The sequence below is a fragment of the Tamandua tetradactyla genome, chromosome 16, assembly GCF_023851605.1.
Source record: "Tamandua tetradactyla isolate mTamTet1 chromosome 16, mTamTet1.pri, whole genome shotgun sequence".
In the NCBI taxonomy this organism is placed as follows: Eukaryota; Metazoa; Chordata; class Mammalia; order Pilosa; family Myrmecophagidae; genus Tamandua; species Tamandua tetradactyla.
In genome coordinates this window covers 23,807,568-23,824,256 of record NC_135342.1, presented here as the reverse complement: position 1 = coordinate 23,824,256, position 16,689 = coordinate 23,807,568, and the positions used below count along the sequence as shown (strand labels likewise).

Here is a 16,689-nt window from a genome sequence, read left to right as displayed (position 1 = left end):
ACTTAAGTGAATTTCAGATATATAACATAACCAAACAGGGGAGATGGGGTGACTTGTCAAAACCACATGGAACACAGTATTTGACACCCTCCACCGAAGACAAAAAACTGACCAAAAATACTGAACTCGCTAGTAGGGTTTTTTCCATAGTGGTATGTGTTAGCAATTCTGTAACGACTTTAGTCATAGGTTATGTCTAAATATATTAACAGGTAAATATATTTTACAATGTCAGAGATTGGATGTACAAATATGGAAAGGGAAGGGTGGAATGAACCTTGTGGCGTTACGATAGAGTTGGAAATAAAGTTGTGTGTGTGCATGGCTGTTATTCTAGATTCAGAAAGAAGCATGTGCGTACTGGGTCCCCTGAGGGGCCTTGGAGCAGTGATGCCCCAACAGTAAGGAACCAGTGTCCAGATCAGGGATTCTCCATAACATCTGTCACCAGAAGGAACCAGGGCTGCTTGGAGAAATGACTGATTCCAGGGATGGTGCAGGTAAAGTACAAGACTGACCTGGAAACATCTTTTTGTATGTAAGAAAGTAAGAAAGTGTTTCAATAATAGGACAAGTCAAACAGATGCAGAAGCCACTAGCCAAATCTAGGACAATTTAAGCACCAAGAAAGGCAGTAATGGATCAGAAACAACTGAATAAAATTAGAATGCACATCTATACTAATATATTTACATGGAGGAGAAGGAAAAGCCATTATCTCAGAATGTGAATAAATGTAGTAGGAATGATTGGATTAGGAAACCATATTTGGCCACCATAGTAAGAACTGTTTTAGGCAAAAGGTGTCAATGAATGTTAAAAGTGGTGGGTGATGAAATGCAGAGGGGCCAGCCTCTCCAGAACCTCAACTGGTTCCATCCCCCTATCCCATATTATCAACAGCCCCTTCTGACACGAAAAGGTTAGAATGGGCATAGCCCAAATATACCTAAAGAGTGAAGATCAAAGGTGATGGTGGAGTTATACAGAGAAGGTAGAGTTTAACAAATTAGTATGATTGCTGAATCATTATACTGATATTCCTTTTAGTCTCCAGTATTTTAGAGCAGCTACAAGTAAACACCTAAAATTGTGGAATTGTAATCCATACCAAGCTCTGAAATCTGTTCTTCATCCAATTGTTGTGAAGTGCTTTGGAATTTCTTACTGTTTTGTATATATGTTATTTTTCACAAAAAGGAAAAAAAAGTCTATTGTGATGATAAATGTATAGTACTGTGAACCACTGACTGTACAGTTTGTGTACCATTACATGGTATGCCAATATATATCAACAAAAAATAAATAATAGGGTGGGCCATGGTGGCTCAGCAGGCAGAATTCTCACCTGCCATGCCAGAGACCAAGGTTTGATTCCTGGTGCCTGTGCATGTGAAAAAAAAATTATTTAATAAAAATGATCAAGGGAAAAGGTGGAGCTATAACAGAGAAGATAGGAGTTAACAAATGAGTATGACTTCCAAATTATTATACTGATATTTTAGTTTCCAGTGTATTAGAGAAGCCAGAAGAAAAAACCTAAAATTGTGGAACTTAAACCCATACCAAACTCTGAAGTCTGTTCTGAACTGATCGCTGTGGTGTGCTTTGAAATTTACTGCTTTTTGTATATATGTTATTCACAATTAAAAAAAAAAAATGTAGTGGGTGAGATGGGAAGATGGTGGAGTAGGAAGCTCCAGGGAGCAGTCCCTCCAACGAAGCAACTATTGAATTGGCACGAACTATCTGAATCAACTATTTTTAAACTCTGCAGTCTAGCGGAACACTGTGGCATATAAGAGGTTGGTAAACTGTGGTAAATACTGGTGAATTTCACCCTCTGTGCAGCAGCTATCACATCCCCAAACCACGTGGCAGGCAGCAGTGGGGACTGAAGTCCTGCTTCCTGGTGAAGCTTGCTGGTGCCAGAGTGGGCTATAGGACCCAATCCTTCAAACTCCGCGCGCGTGTGTATGTGTGTGTGTGTGATCACTAATCACTCTTTTGACCAGCTATTTCAGATCACTGAAGGGCTGTCTTTGATGGCACATTACAACCCTCCTCAGGCAAAGGTGGCAGAGGAATCTTAAAGGGCAGAATCAATACCTATCTCTCCCTCTGTCTCCCCACCTCTCTCTTTCTCTTCTGTTTCCACTTCACATTTGGGAGCAAAAAATGGTTTGGAAAAGTCACAAATTGACAGCTCAGCCCTCCAGCCCTCAATAACAACAACAACAAAAACATCTAGTGACCCCAGAAGAGTGGGAGAACTAGATTTCCAGTTATAACAGCATAACTCTGAATATCAAGTTCACAACAACAACAAAAATAAGTACACAAAGGAACAGGAAAGCATGGCCCATTCACAGGGAAAAAAGAATTTGTCAGAAGCCATCCCTGAGAAAACTTATATATTGGAACTGCTAGTCAAAGACTTTAAATCAACTGTCCTAAATATGTTGAGTGAGCTAAAGGAATCCATATAAAAAGAAATAAGTGAAATTAAGAATTTGTCTGAATAAAATAGAGAGAGGACACAAATAACTAAAATCAGGTATGGAAGTGGGGACATTACTATTGACCCTACAGAAATAAAAAGGGTTATAAGAGGGGACAATGAACAATTACATATAAAAAAATCAGAAAACCTGGATGAAATGAACAAACTCCTTGAAACATATAAATCACCTAATCTGACACAAGAAGAAATGGAAAATCTAGACATAGCTATAACAAGTAAAGAGATTGAATCAGTAATTAAAAATCTCCCAGCAAAGAAAAGTTCAGGATCAGATGGTTTCACTGCTGAATTCTACCACGCATTAAAAGAAGATTTAATAGCAACCCCTCTCAAAGCCTTCCAAAAAACAGCAGTAGGGGAATTACTTCCTTACTCATTCTATGAGGCCAGCATTACCCTGTACCAAAGTCTGATAAAGATAGCACAAGAAAAAAAAATTACAGACCAATATGCCTTATGAATATAGATGCAAAAGTCCTCAACAAAATCCTGGGAAACCAAATCCAACAGTATATTAAAATAACTATACACAATGACTATGTGGGATTTATTCCAGGAATGCAAAGATGGTTTAACATTAAAAGTCAATCAATGTAATATACCACATTAACAGAATGAAGGTGGAAAACCACGTAAGCATCTCAACTGATGCAAAAAAGGTATCTGACAAAATCAAACGTCGTTTTACGATTAAAACACTTTGAAAACTAGGAATAGAAAACTTTCTCAACACGATAAAGGTAATTTATGAAAAACCCACAGCAAATACCATATTCAATGGTGAAAGATTAAACGCTTTCCTCTTAAGATCAGGAACAAGACAAGGATGCCGGCTGTAATCACTGCTATTCAACACTGTACCAGAAGTTCTGGCCAGAGCAAACAGGCAAGAGAAAGAAAAGTTATCCAGATTGGAAAGGATGAAGCAAAATCATCCCTACTTGCAAATGACATGATCCTATATAGAGAAAATCCAAAAGAATCACAAATAAAGCTACTAGAACTACCAACAAAGTCAGCAAACTTGCAGAAGTCAATTGGGTTTCTATACACCGTAATGAACAATCTGAAAAGGAAATTTAAAAATTTCCACTTATATTAGCATCTAAAAGAAAAAACACATAAAAATAAATTTAACCTAGGAGGATAAAAACTACACTGAAAACTATGAAACTTTGCTGAAAAAAGATTACAGACAACCTAAATAGATGGAAAGACATACCATATTCATGGATTGGAAGATTTAATATTTTTAAAATGTCAATACAGCTTAAAGAAATCTATAAATTCAGTGCAATCCATGCCAAAGTTCCAGCAGCTTTTCCTTCTTCTTTTTTGGCAGAAATGGAAAAGCTATTCCTCAAATTCAAATGGAATTGCAAGGGCTCTGAGTACCCAAAACAATCTTGAAAAAGAACAAAGCTGGAAGATTTACACTTCCTGATTTCAAAACCTATTACAAAGCTCCAGATATTAAAACAGTGTGGTACTGGCAGACAGACTAATAGAATCAGAGTCCAGAGATAAATCTACTCAACCATGGTGAGTTGATTTTCAACAAGAGTGTCAAGTCCATCCAATGGGGAAAGAATAATCTTCAACAAAATGTGCTGGAACAACTGGAAATTCACATGCAAAAGAATGAATGTGAACCCTTACCTCTCACCATATACAAAAATTAATTCAAAATGGATCAACAACGCAAATAAAAGCTAATACCAAATAACTCTTCCAACAAAACATACGGAAGTATCTTCAGGACCTGGAAGTAGGCAATAAATGGATTTTTAGACTCTATACCAAAAGTACAAACAACTCAAGAAAAAATTGATAAAATGAACTTCATCAAAATTAAAAACTTATGTACCATAAAAGGACATTATCAAGAAAGTGTAAAGACAATTTACAGAATGGGAGAAAATATTTGGAAACCATACATCTGATAAAGGATATCTCTAATAAAGGTTTAACATCCTGAATATATAAAGAACTCCTACAACTGAACAAAAAGACTTGCAACCCGATTTTTAAAATGGGCCAAGTAGAGAGTTCAAATAGAATAGAGAGAGTTCAAATAGAGTTGAGAGGCTACTCTGGAGGTTGCACTTACACAAGCTTCAGGTAGACCTTGCTACCTATTATAACCTACCAACCCCCAACCAAAACCATCCCAGCCAATTCCAAAGAACACCTAGGGCAATATGTGATTCCACAAGGCTTCCATGCACTAGAGTAACTTTCTAGAAACCCACAACCTCTAGATGGGCCCCTGGTCCAGATAAATTCTGAAACCTAGAGGGCTCAGCCTCTCCAGAATATCAGATAGTTCCATCTCCCTACCCCGTATTAGTGACAGACCCTTCCAACATGAAAAAGTGAGAATGGCCATAGCCCAAACACCTCTAAAGAGAGGGCTGGAAAGATCAAAGGTGATGGTGGAGTTACACAGCGAAAATAGGACTTATAAAATTAATACGAATGCTGAGTCATTAATTTGATATCTTTTTTTTTTAGTCTCCAATATCTTAGAGCAGCTAGAAGTAAAAACTAAAATTGTGGAATTGTAGCCTATGTAAAACTCTGAAAGATGTCCTACAACTAACTGTGCTGCTGTGCTTTGAAATTTATTGCTTTTTTGCATATATTTTCACAAAAAAGAAAAGAAAAAAAGCCAACTGTAATGATTAAAAAAATACTTAAGCCTTCTAGCCTCCTATATTCCAGAGCAGCTAGAAGAAAAAATCTGAGAGGACTGTATGGTAGCCCATGACAAACTCTGGGATCTGTCCTGTAACTACTCATTGAAGAGTGCTTTGAAAACTATTGTTTTATTTCTTTGCTTTGTGTATGTTATACTATACAATTATTAGCATAAAGTTGTGCATAGTATCCTGTCATTAGTTCCTTTATTTCTGTGGGGTCAGTGATTATGTCTCCTCTTCCATTTCTGATCTTATTTATTTGCATCCTCTCTTCTTCTTTTTGTCAGTCTAGCTAAGGGCCCATCAATCTTATTGATTTTCTCATAGAACCAGCTTCTGGTTTTATAGATTTTCTCAATTGTTTTCATGTTCTCAATTTCATTTATTTCTGCTCTAATCTTTGTTATTTCTTTCCTTTTGCTTACTTTGGGGTTAGTTTGCTGTTCTCTCTCCAGTTCTTCCAAGTGGACAGTTAATTCCTGAATTTTTGCCCTTTCTTCTTTTTTAATATAGGCATTTAGGGAAATAAATTTCCCTCTTAGCACTGCCTTTGCTGCGTGCCATAAGTTTTGATATGTTGTGTTTTCATTTTCATTTGCCTCGAGTAATTTCTCTTGTAATTTCTTCCTTGACCCACTGGTTGTTTAAGAGTACATTGTTGAGCCTCCACATATTTGTGAATTTTCTGGAGCTCTGCCTATTATTGATTTCCAACTTCATTCCTTTATGATCTGAGAAAGTGTTTTGTATGATTTCAATCTTTTTAAATTTATTGAGACTTGCTTTGTGACCCAGCATATGGTCTATCTTTGAGAATGATCTGTGAGCACTTGAGAAAAAGGTGTATCCTGCTGTTGTGGGGTGTAATGTCCTATAAATGTCTGTTAAGTCTAGCTCATTTATTGTAATATTCAAATTTCTCTGTTTCTTTATTGATCCTCTGTCTAGATGTTCTGTACATTGATGAGAGTGGGGAATTGAAGTCTCCAACTATTGTGGTGGATGTGTCTATTTCTCTTTTCAGTGTTTGCAGTGTTTGCCTCATTATACTATACAATTAAAAAGTTAAAAAAAAAATGGGCCAAGGATTTGAATAGACATTTCTCTAAAGACATTTAAATGGCCAATAAGTATATGAAAAGATGCTCAACATAATTAGCCACTAGAGAAATGCAAATGAAAACTGTGAGTTACCACCTCACACTCACTAGGCAAAAAACAAACTGAAAATAACAAGTGTTGACAAGGATGTGGGAAAACAGGAATCTCTGACTATGTTGTTAGGAATATAAAATTGTGCGAATACTGTGGACAAGAGCTTGATGGTTCCTCAGAAAGTTAAACACAGAATTACCATATGATCCAGCAATTCCACTTTTAGGTTTATAACTAAAAGAATTGAAACTAGAGACTCAGACATATATATATATTTTTTTATGATATTCTTTATTTATTCAGATGCTTGTTTTTAATTAACTGAAGTTAAAATGGGTTGTTCTCCTATGATGTTAACATCCAAAATCATTAAATTCAGTATTAAGAATTTCTATCAAAAATGGGCTTATATATCATCTTATCTGATATTTGAATAGTAGTAGATACACTATACAATGACATCTATTCTTTTTATCAGTACACTCCCAATCAGATAACAGAACAGCAAGAGCAATCATGTTGTTTAAATTATTTCTTGTGTTCTAGTACAGGATTTTAGTTTCTAGACTTCACAGAGTTCTTCATATAAATTTAGAGTATTTTTTCCTTGTTCACGTCTTTCTTTAGAGCTTCTTTCTCTAACAAATTTTTAGTTTAGAATTTTTCCTTTGAAATATGAAATATATGTACTATCCTGAGTTATAATGCAGCTTACACATTCTTTAAAAAAGTTATTTCTAAAAAATGATGACTTAATAGTTATATATCCATAAAACATGGCCTTGCTATTCACGTACTTCTTAAAGCAATATTCAAGGATACTTGTGCTTTGTATGTTTACATTACTTTAGAACATAATTTTTGCTTTCAATAAAATTGTATATTTACAAATATTTAATGAGGCAAAGCAGTCATTATGAAAATATGAACTGCTACTAGAGCTTTTTCATGTTTCATTTTTAATGCGTTTCCTGTCAACCAAGTAATTTCCTGTTCTTTATGGAAGTTAATAAATTTTTATCTTTGTAATCTCATCACTGCTGCTTTCTAAGCTTGAAAAAATACATCACAGCTTTTCTGAACACACAGTATTCACTGTGCATCATTGTAGCAGTGAAATCTGATCATGCTGGTGTTCATCATTTCCAGTCATTTCAACTGCAGGACCACCTTATTAGCTGCTTCCAAGGAATTTATTAGGTCTTCAGCTCTTCTTTACTCATTTCAACAGAATATGGTTTGATTTCGCCATTTTCTTTTACATCTAGATGAAGGTTTAAAAGTGGCATTTGTAATGTAGCAATCTTGTCACTAGAAAGTGCAAGCTTTAACTGCCAATCAAAATCCTGCAGCTGTGCCGAGGAAATATCAACTATTTCCCCCAGTAGAGCCTGCTTGATTTCATCTTTCCTACTTTTCACGCATTTCACGACAGCTTCTTGATGAATCTCTTCATCAGATAAATTTTTACCAACTACAGCTTTGAAAAATTTGGTAATATCTTCCAGAACATGCATCCATTCTGTTGAATCCCAAACACTGTGATAATCCTGGTAGACTGGATAAGCCCGGCCACAAATGCCATCTATTATTGTGTCAAGAAGCAGCTTGATGCCCTCAGACAAGTTACTCAACTTCTCCGCCTACATCTCAATTTCCTGCAGGCCCAGCTCAGCTGGCAGCTTCTGCAGCTGCCACAAGGACGTCCTGGCTTCCGGCTCCATCCCTGGTGCGAGGCAGGAGGCTGGGTCACGTGACCATGCCCTGTCTCTCCCCAGACATGTATTTGGACATCAAAGTTCACCGCACCATTATTCACAACAGCCAGGTGTCACCCAAGTGTCCATCAACAGAAGTATGGATAAGCAAGACGTGGTACAGCCATACAACGGAGTATTATTCAGCCTTAAAAAAAATGAAGTGCTACTAACATGCCACAACAGATGAACCTTGACGATATGTTGAGTGAAATAAACCGGACACAAAAGGATAAATAGCGTATGATTTCTCTTGGATGAAATACTTAGAATAACCGAATTCACTGACAGAAAACAGAATAGTGACTAACAAAGGGTGGCAGGAGTGGAGAAGGGGGAATTTTCCTTAAGTGAGTATGAATTTTAGTTTGGGAAGACAAAAATAGGCTGGAAACAGATAGTGGTGAAAGTTACACAGTACTTTCAGTGTATTTACCATCAAAGAATGGGCGAAAATATTTGGAAAATGGTTAAAATGATTTTTTAGGATATGTAAATTTTATAATTAAAAATGAAGTATTTTTTAAACAATTTAAAAAAATAGTGGGTGAACATTAGGTGAGAAAGCAGATATTTATCAAAACACGTCTACACAAGATCCTTGCCTCCTCTACGTGCAGGGTCGCCTTGTGACCCTGCAAGCCCGTAAGCAGGTGTATTCCGGAGGAACTGAGAGCAGGGACCCAGATGGACATTTGTACACTATGTTTATGGTGGCCGTCTTCCCAGTTTGCAATGGATGGAGGCGCCTAAGGGAACACTGACTGAGGAACAGAAGAGGGAACTGTGGTATATATAAATGGAATATTGAGTGACTGCCGGAAGGAGTTAAGTTGTGAGGCATGCAGCTAGGTGAACAATCCTTGAGGCCAGTATGTTGCATGAAATAAGCCAGAAACAAAAAAACACATATTAATGCCTCACTAATATGAACTAACTGTAACATGTAAACTCTGAGAATTGAATTTGAGAGCATAGATTGGGGAAAGGACCGTTGTAAAGACTCCAACAGACTGTAAGCTCTTACAGCAAACTATTCCGGAGTGGAACTGTTATTTTTAAATTCTAAGATGCTGACCTCTTTGTGTACAGCCTGGTCACACCCTGAGACTTTGGTATTTGTGTGACACCTGAGACTCAGAAAGAGTTCTGCAGCTCTGAAATTCAGCATTAGCCCATACAGCAACTGTTAAAGAAGTTGAAAAAGAGATCAGACTTCAGTTAGAAATAGGAATGAAACTGATATGGTCAGGTCTAAGGTAAATCAGAATACAGGATAAAGGATGATACTGACTGGATTTTAAAACTTCAGCTTCTGTGTGAGACCAAAAGAAGAGATGTTCATTCGGCACAAAATTTATATTTTCTGTACCACACTAGCTAATTTAACCTGTATGGCCAGTTTATTCAAACATAATTACACAGAACTTTGAATAGGGAGTGAAATCTTTTTATTTTGTACAGGTTGATGTAATACCCCGATACATCCCAGAGAATCGTGGGCAGAAAATTAAAAAGTATTTGCAAAGTCCCCTTTGGGGTTGGGGAAGAAAGCAGGAAATATTCAACTTCCCCATCTGGAGAATTGATGATTTTCTCACAAGCAATGACAACCAAACAGTAGGCTGAGCCTTGATCTTGGCGTTTGCCCCTATGAAACTTATTTCTGCAAAGGATAGGCTAAGCCTAGTTCACCCCCCGAGAACCTCTTTTGTTGCTCAGATGTGGCCTCTCTCTCTAAGCCAACTCACCAGGTGATCTCACTGCCCTCCCCACTATATGGGACATGACTCCCAGAGTGTAAATCTCCCTGGCAACGTGGGAATGACTGCAGGGGATGAGCCTGGCCCTAGTATCATGGGAATGAGAAAGACTTCTTGACCAAAAGGAAGAAGAGAAATGAAACAAAAAGTTTTAGAGGCTGAGAGATCCCAAATAGAGATCAGAGGTCATCCTGAAGGTTATTCTAACACACTACCTAGATATCCTTTTCAATTATTGATGGAGTAACTGGACAGAAATACCTGACACAGCTGGACTGTAATCTAATAGCCCTCTTTTTTTTCATATTTCTATTTTCTAATAATTACATTTGTTTCAACTGATGAAAGATTATTAAAGTAGTACTATTAGCTATTGTCCATAGTTATGTACAGGATCCCCCCCTTATTATTATTTCATGCACGCCTTTATTACTCATCCACTCATACACTGGATAAAAAGATTGTCAGCGAAAGTTTTTACAATCACATGGTTACACAATAAAAGCTACATGGTTATACAATCATTATCAAAGAGCAAGGCTACTGGATTACAGTTCAACGATTTCACGTATTTCCTTCTAGCTATTCTAACACACTAGAAACATCACAAGGACTCCAGGATCATTTACTTTTATAAATTTTTGGTTTAAATTTTGATATATGCATTCTGGTTAACTGCAAAACATGTATCTATCATACACAAAATGATGATAAAAAAGTTTTTCCAAGGGTCTATTTTCACAGGACAGTTTTCTTTTCAAAGAACAGAAATGATGAAACTATAGAAAATTAACTAGAAACCAAAAAGAAATATCTATTATGAGTAGAAGTCATAAACATTTGTTAAATTGTAACTTCTCAGTTACAACCCTCATTTCATCATTCTCTCAACCTTCAGGGATATCGGGAATGAACATTCTAACTTTTTCATGCTGAAAAGTGGTGTTATTACGGAGCAGAGGCACGAAACTGGCTGATGTTCTTGGAGAGACTGGTGCCTCTGGGCTGCAGGGCAGAGCTGGCATAGGAACAACCTGGAGGCCTTAAAATTCTGAAAGAGTAAACTTACGAAGAAAAACTTTTACATACTCCTAGAGCCCAGGGTATTTTTAGGGTTTTCAGGAATACCGTTGGTTGGGGCTTGGTATACTGTGGCAATTTGCAATATCTGGCTGAAGCTAGCATAAGAGTAACCTTCAGAATGACCTCTGAACTCTATCTGAAATCTCGCAGCCACTGCAACTTTATTTCATTTCTTTCCCCCTAGCCTTGATTCTTGAAGACGATTGCGTAACTATATAGCTTTCAAGGTGAAAACCCTTGACTGACACTCCCTATATCCAGTGTATGGAGAGATGAGTAAGAAAAGAGGGGGTAGGAGGAAATGGGATGTTTTGGGTGTTATCTTTCACTTTTATTTTTATCTTTTTGGAGTACTGAAAATGTGAACCATTGATTGTACACTTTGTATAACTATATGGTACATGAATATGTATCAATAAAATTCCATTAAAAAAAATCCTTGCCCCCCAATAGGATGCACTGAAGGTACACCACTTCTGGAAATTCCTACACCAATATGCTTAGCTTGATTATGACCACAAGGAACACCAGGCAACAAAACCATTCTGCAAATTAACTGCCCTGTTTAAGTGTCAAGCCTAACAACTGAATGCAATGCCTGAGCCTGGACTGAGAGATGAGTCAGAAAAAAAAATTTTTGTATATGGAGTGCAGGACCATTAATAAAATGTAATTGTAAAGAAAACATTTTTCATCACATCTACAATATTCTCAGAGCAGTTATATCTATATATATGGAGGAATATATATTGTTATATAGGTTATATATTTTATACTATAATTTATATTATATTTATTTTATAGAGGAATATATATTTTATATGTAAATATAATTAAATATATATATATTTATATATATATGTATTTATAGAGGAATGAGGGGGGGAGGAAGGAGGGAGAGAATAAAACAAATGTAGTAAAATGCTCCAGGGAATCTGGGTGAAGGGTATAAAAGAATTCTTTGTACTTTTACTTTTCAAATAAAATTTAAATTTACAAAAAAGTTGCACAGGTAATAGCTGTCATATACTCCGCACTGTTTCCCTTCTTAACTTAATGTAAATTAGCGTGGTACATTTGTGCCGATTAATGAATCAATATTGGTACATCATTAGTTACAAGTCCAAACTTTATTCAGACTTCCTCATTTTTACCTAATGTAATGTAATGTATCCTGGATTCCATCCAGGATAGCAGCTCACTGAATCGCAATGTCTCTCTAGGCCCCTCTTGGCTTTTGTCTTGCATATACTGAGAGTATATGTTTTGGGGAAGAAAACAACAGAAAGAACATTCCATTCTCAACACAATCCATCCAAGGCACCCACTGTCAACATGACTGCCGATTACTCTGAATACCTGCTGAGGGCGCGCTTGTCGGGTTTCCCCACCAAGAAGTTACCCTCCCCCTTTCCATTCCGCAGTCTTTGGAAGTCACTCACTCTAAACCTAAATACCTAAAGGGGGGGTGTTATGCTGCCCCTCTTTAATGGTGGAATATCTACATAAATTATTTGGAATTCTGTATGAGAGACTTGTCTGTTCTCCTCCATTCATTTGTATCAGTAGACTCATTTATCTTAGACTTTGGGCATAATCCAAACCCATATTATGTATTTTGTTGCTCAAATTGTCTCCAGCTTTGTCCACTGGGGACTCTCTTCCAGTGGGCTCCTTTGTCCCTGCGATATGCCCCCATCATTGTGGGATTTTAAAGCATTTCCTTCATGCCCAATCCTAGAATCATCTTAGTGCTATTTTTAAAAGTTTAAAGTTTTCAGCAAGCGTGCAATTATTACAAAACGAAAATCGAAAAAATATGTGAATCACTACACTTTTGGAGAAAGCTTTCTCACATGTATAAAACAGAAAAATCAAAGCACAGGCATGATAAAGATGGGTCATTTAAAAGGTTTATTGCAGCACTGTTGGCAGCAGCAAAAAAATCCCTGGAAACCAAGTAAATCCCTGTCAACATGGAGCAGCTGAAGCAGCCACCCCCTGGAACTCTGTGCAGCAACAGGGAAGCGTGAGTTAGCAGTGGAGACGAGCAGTTTCCCAAAATGCAGAAAAGGAGCTAGAAAGGAATCCTCTTGTTACCAATGAGCCAGCACGCCCTACAGATGCACACACAGGTGGGCAGGGACCCAAGGGAGGGGTGGGAGGAGGAGCCCTGGGGATGGGGGTGGGGGAGAGATTTATGCAAAACCAGGACTCCCCTATCTGCAGAGATGTAAGGTAAGTACTAAAATGAGGGGCCTCCAGGCTCTGGGATTGGAAGTAACTTTTATTTTCTTCCTTATACTTTTCTGTACCACCTGTGTCCTTTTATAAAAAACAAACAAACCAAAAAAACACTTTAATACATACATTGAAAAAAACTGCTAGGATCTACTTTAAATTTAATTTTCTAATTGGTAACATTTTAAAACTCTCCAACCTAAAACTCCCTCTTTGAGAAGAGTTCTCCCCCAGAAATCAGCAGCAGCAGTATACTACCTACCGGCCTAGGCTGAAGCACACCTCTGAGAGAAGAGGCTGGTTAAACTGCGTGCCCTCCCACACTACCAGAAGAGGTGGGCTGGACTTGAGGCACTGTAATGTGAAGAAACTGTTCTGGTCGGCTACCTTAGGGGGGCTGGGACTAAGGGAGGAGGTAAGGCTTGTCTTTACAGGTCTCTCTGCTGTTTAACTGTTGGGACCACCAGGGCATATTCTAGTAATTAAATAATAATAATAAAGTTCACACGAAGTTATAAAGCAAAAAGACTAAGAACTACAAGGAATCTTAGCTATGGCTGATGCAGCTGTCTGTAAACTGGACCTGATTTCCTCATTGCCCTCACTTAGAATCTCAAAGAGCTTCATGAGTGAAGCCTTAACACCTTCTGGCAAAATGTGAAATCCACCTGAGCCAGGCTCTGTGTACAGCAGAGCCCCGCAGGGCACTGCCCAGGTAGGGATATTCTTGGAGCTGTGAGCGACTGCAGACCCTGTTAACACATCATGAATTCTGTGCTGGAACTTGAGGACCTTGAGCTTCCTAGTTCGGCATAAATGGGGGGAGGGGGGGAGTAGCAGGCAGGGCCCACTCCAGTGTCCAATGGCCACGCGGAAAAGCCCACCTCCTCTCCTCCCCACCGCCACGGCTCTGGGACCCTTCATGAACCCTCCCTGTTCAGAGCCACTCAAACATCCCACCCTGTCCCTTTGCCCTAAGCAGCTTTTTGGGGGTGGGGGCCAGGAATGCTCTCTGTCTACCTTGCCACCCCAGGAAGCCTCTGAAAGCTCCTCTGCAGCTGCAGCTGCAGGTACGTGGTGCCATACCCCCCACCCCCACCCCCCGAGTCCCACCCTCCCTCCTGTTCCAGCTTAGGCTTGAGCACAACCCCTTCTTCAAGCTGCCCAAATCATGCAGCCCACCTAGCTCTTTACACCACCGGCACACCTCTGTTCAGCCTGGCCCACCTGCTGGCCCACCTTCTGGTGCAACAGAGGCCTCTGAACAAGGCAGATGGGGCCAGGAGGTAGCTGGCACCCAGGCCTGGACTCCACAACTGAGGGGCCAGCGCAATGCAGGCCGGGCTCTAGTCTGACATGAGTGTCTTTATTGCCTGTACCGTAAAAATACAAGGATCAGGGAGAGGCCAGTGGGGATGGGGGAGAATTGTCAGATCAACAACATACACACAAAAAAAGGAAAAAAGACACCCCCCCCACCCCACCCCACCTGCGATGCCCTTCTGTGAACTGCCTAGTACACAAGGTGGGGTGGAGGGATCCAAGCCATAAAAACTAAACGCCAAACCCCTGCAGATGCTAGGTGGGTGGGGAGCAGGGGGATCCCAGGCCTGGCTCCTCCCACTAAGTCAGCACCCCTCCCCACCCCCCACAGGATGAAATGCTTGGGCCAGGGATGGGGGCCCAAGCCCACACACACCACGCGCACACACACACTTAAGTGCACACACACACACAAGCACACACACACCTGTGGGCATCTGCGTCCCACACAGGGACACCCATTGACAGTCCGAGGCATGCACACATGTGCCCACAGCACTGGCACGCACTCACACTCACGCTCACCTTAAGGCGGCAGAACAGGGGGCCTAGAGTGGGGGACAGGGAAGGTGGCCTGGGAGCCTCCCTTCTCAGAGGCCTCCCACCCGAATGCGTACCAGAGACCCCTGAACCAAGTCCATGGGGCCCAATACTGTCTCGGTGCAATGTGTAACAGCCAACGTGGCAGCCCTCCAACCCGGACAGAGGGAAGGGGCAATCCTGGCCCCTCCGATGGGGCCGGGCCCAGGGTCCAATGGGAGGGAAGGCCAGCTGCAGGAAGGCCTGGTAAGGCACAGGGCTGGGGCAGAGGGGGCCTAGCCCCTAAATGTTCCTTCTGCCTCATCTCCGGTGGTTCTGGAAAGCAGCTCAGGAGTAAAGGGAGGCAAGGTCGGGAGGCAGGGCCAGCCCCTGGTTCCACGACAGAGCCTTAAAAGCCCTGACCCCACAGCTTCCAGAGGCCCCAGTCTGTCCCTGGACATTATTGCTCTTCTGCCCCCATGGGGGGAAGGGGGCTGAACTGCTGACGCCAGGCCTTTCCAGCCTGAGCACCAGGGCCCTGTCCGCTGGGCGTCCCACATGAAGCAGCCTCCCTCCCACAGCAGCAGCATGGGTAGATATTCAGGCAGGCCCTGGGGCTCCTTGCTTCACCCCTCACTGGGGCTTGTGTTGATTAACCTGAATCTTCCCAACCCTCAAGGCCCAGTCCTGGGGCAGGAAATGAAGAGACTCCCAAATACTAGTCTGGGCACAAAGGAGAAGGGTAGAGCCAGGCATTCCCTGGAATCAAGGGACCCCAAAGGTGGGGAGAGGGCTGAGAAAGAGCTGGAAGTAAGGTGAGGCAGGGAGGGGCAGGGATACAAACAAAAAAGGCGAAATTAAAAGTTAAAGCCACCCCGCAGGGGATGGCAGCCGTGCATGCATCCTGAAGCGGCCATCGGCGGCAGGGGCTGCTCACTCGCGGATGCTGGCGGAGTAGGAGAACTGGGGGAAGTGGGTCCGCTGGTCCAGGTCTAGGGAGCCCAGGCTGTCATCTGTGGGGGTCGGGATGGGGCTGAATTGGGGGTACTGGCCTTCAGAAGGCCAAGGGTTCATGGGGGGGGGGGGCAATAGACGGTAGACCAAAGTAGCAAGTCCCCAGCTGAGAGGGGCTGTCTCTCTGAACGGAACAGGAAAAGTTCTGGAACTTCCTTTTGGTTAGACCCTCAGCTTAGCCAGGGCCCCCACTCCCCACATCCCTGGATGGCCCTGCCTTGACTCTTCCTGACCTGGTCAGCTCTGAAGCCTGAGTGTCCTGCCCTCACACGCCCTCCTCCTCAGCATCACTTACTCCAGACCAGGCCTCCACTCCTGCTCCCTCTAGTCTACCCTCTACATGGCCCCTGGGGTGGGGTGGTTGCCAAAGCTCTGATGCATCTCTGTCACTTCTAAGCACAAAAAATTAACCTGGCTCCCCAGTCCCCCCCAGTGACCCCAAAGTCCTCTGGCCGCAAAGCCCTCCTTCCTCTCCCCTCTCCACCTATCCATTTCTGGGCATTCCACATGCCAATCCCTCTGCCAGAAACATGTCTCAAATGGTGTGTTTTCTCCTCCAGGAAGCCCTTCCTGACCCCAGGCTGAATCAGGAATTCCTCCTGGGCTGT

The 16,689-nt window shown here is 41.1% G+C and overlaps 1 protein-coding gene and 1 pseudogene across 12 annotated transcripts in view; both read right to left on the bottom strand.

Moving 5' to 3' along the window:
- Positions 1-5,623: 5,623 nt before the first annotated feature.
- Positions 5,624-11,713, bottom strand: LOC143659172 (COMM domain-containing protein 8 pseudogene; annotated as a pseudogene).
- A 1,141-nt stretch (positions 11,714-12,854) lies between these two features.
- Positions 12,855-16,689, bottom strand: part of AKT2 (AKT serine/threonine kinase 2) — a 42,759-nt gene continuing 38,924 nt past the window's right edge. For 4 of the 12 annotated variants that reach the window (XM_077131824.1, XM_077131821.1, XM_077131822.1 and 1 more), the window contains exon 14: positions 12,856-13,061. In XM_077131824.1, coding sequence (XP_076987939.1) covers positions 12,886-13,061 — 176 coding nt within the window. In that variant the 3' untranslated portion in view covers positions 12,856-12,885. Of the gene's footprint in view, positions 13,062-14,570; positions 16,081-16,689 lie in introns of those variants that run through there. The other 8 variants (XM_077131826.1, XM_077131825.1, XM_077131830.1 and 5 more) reach the window with 5 other exon arrangements.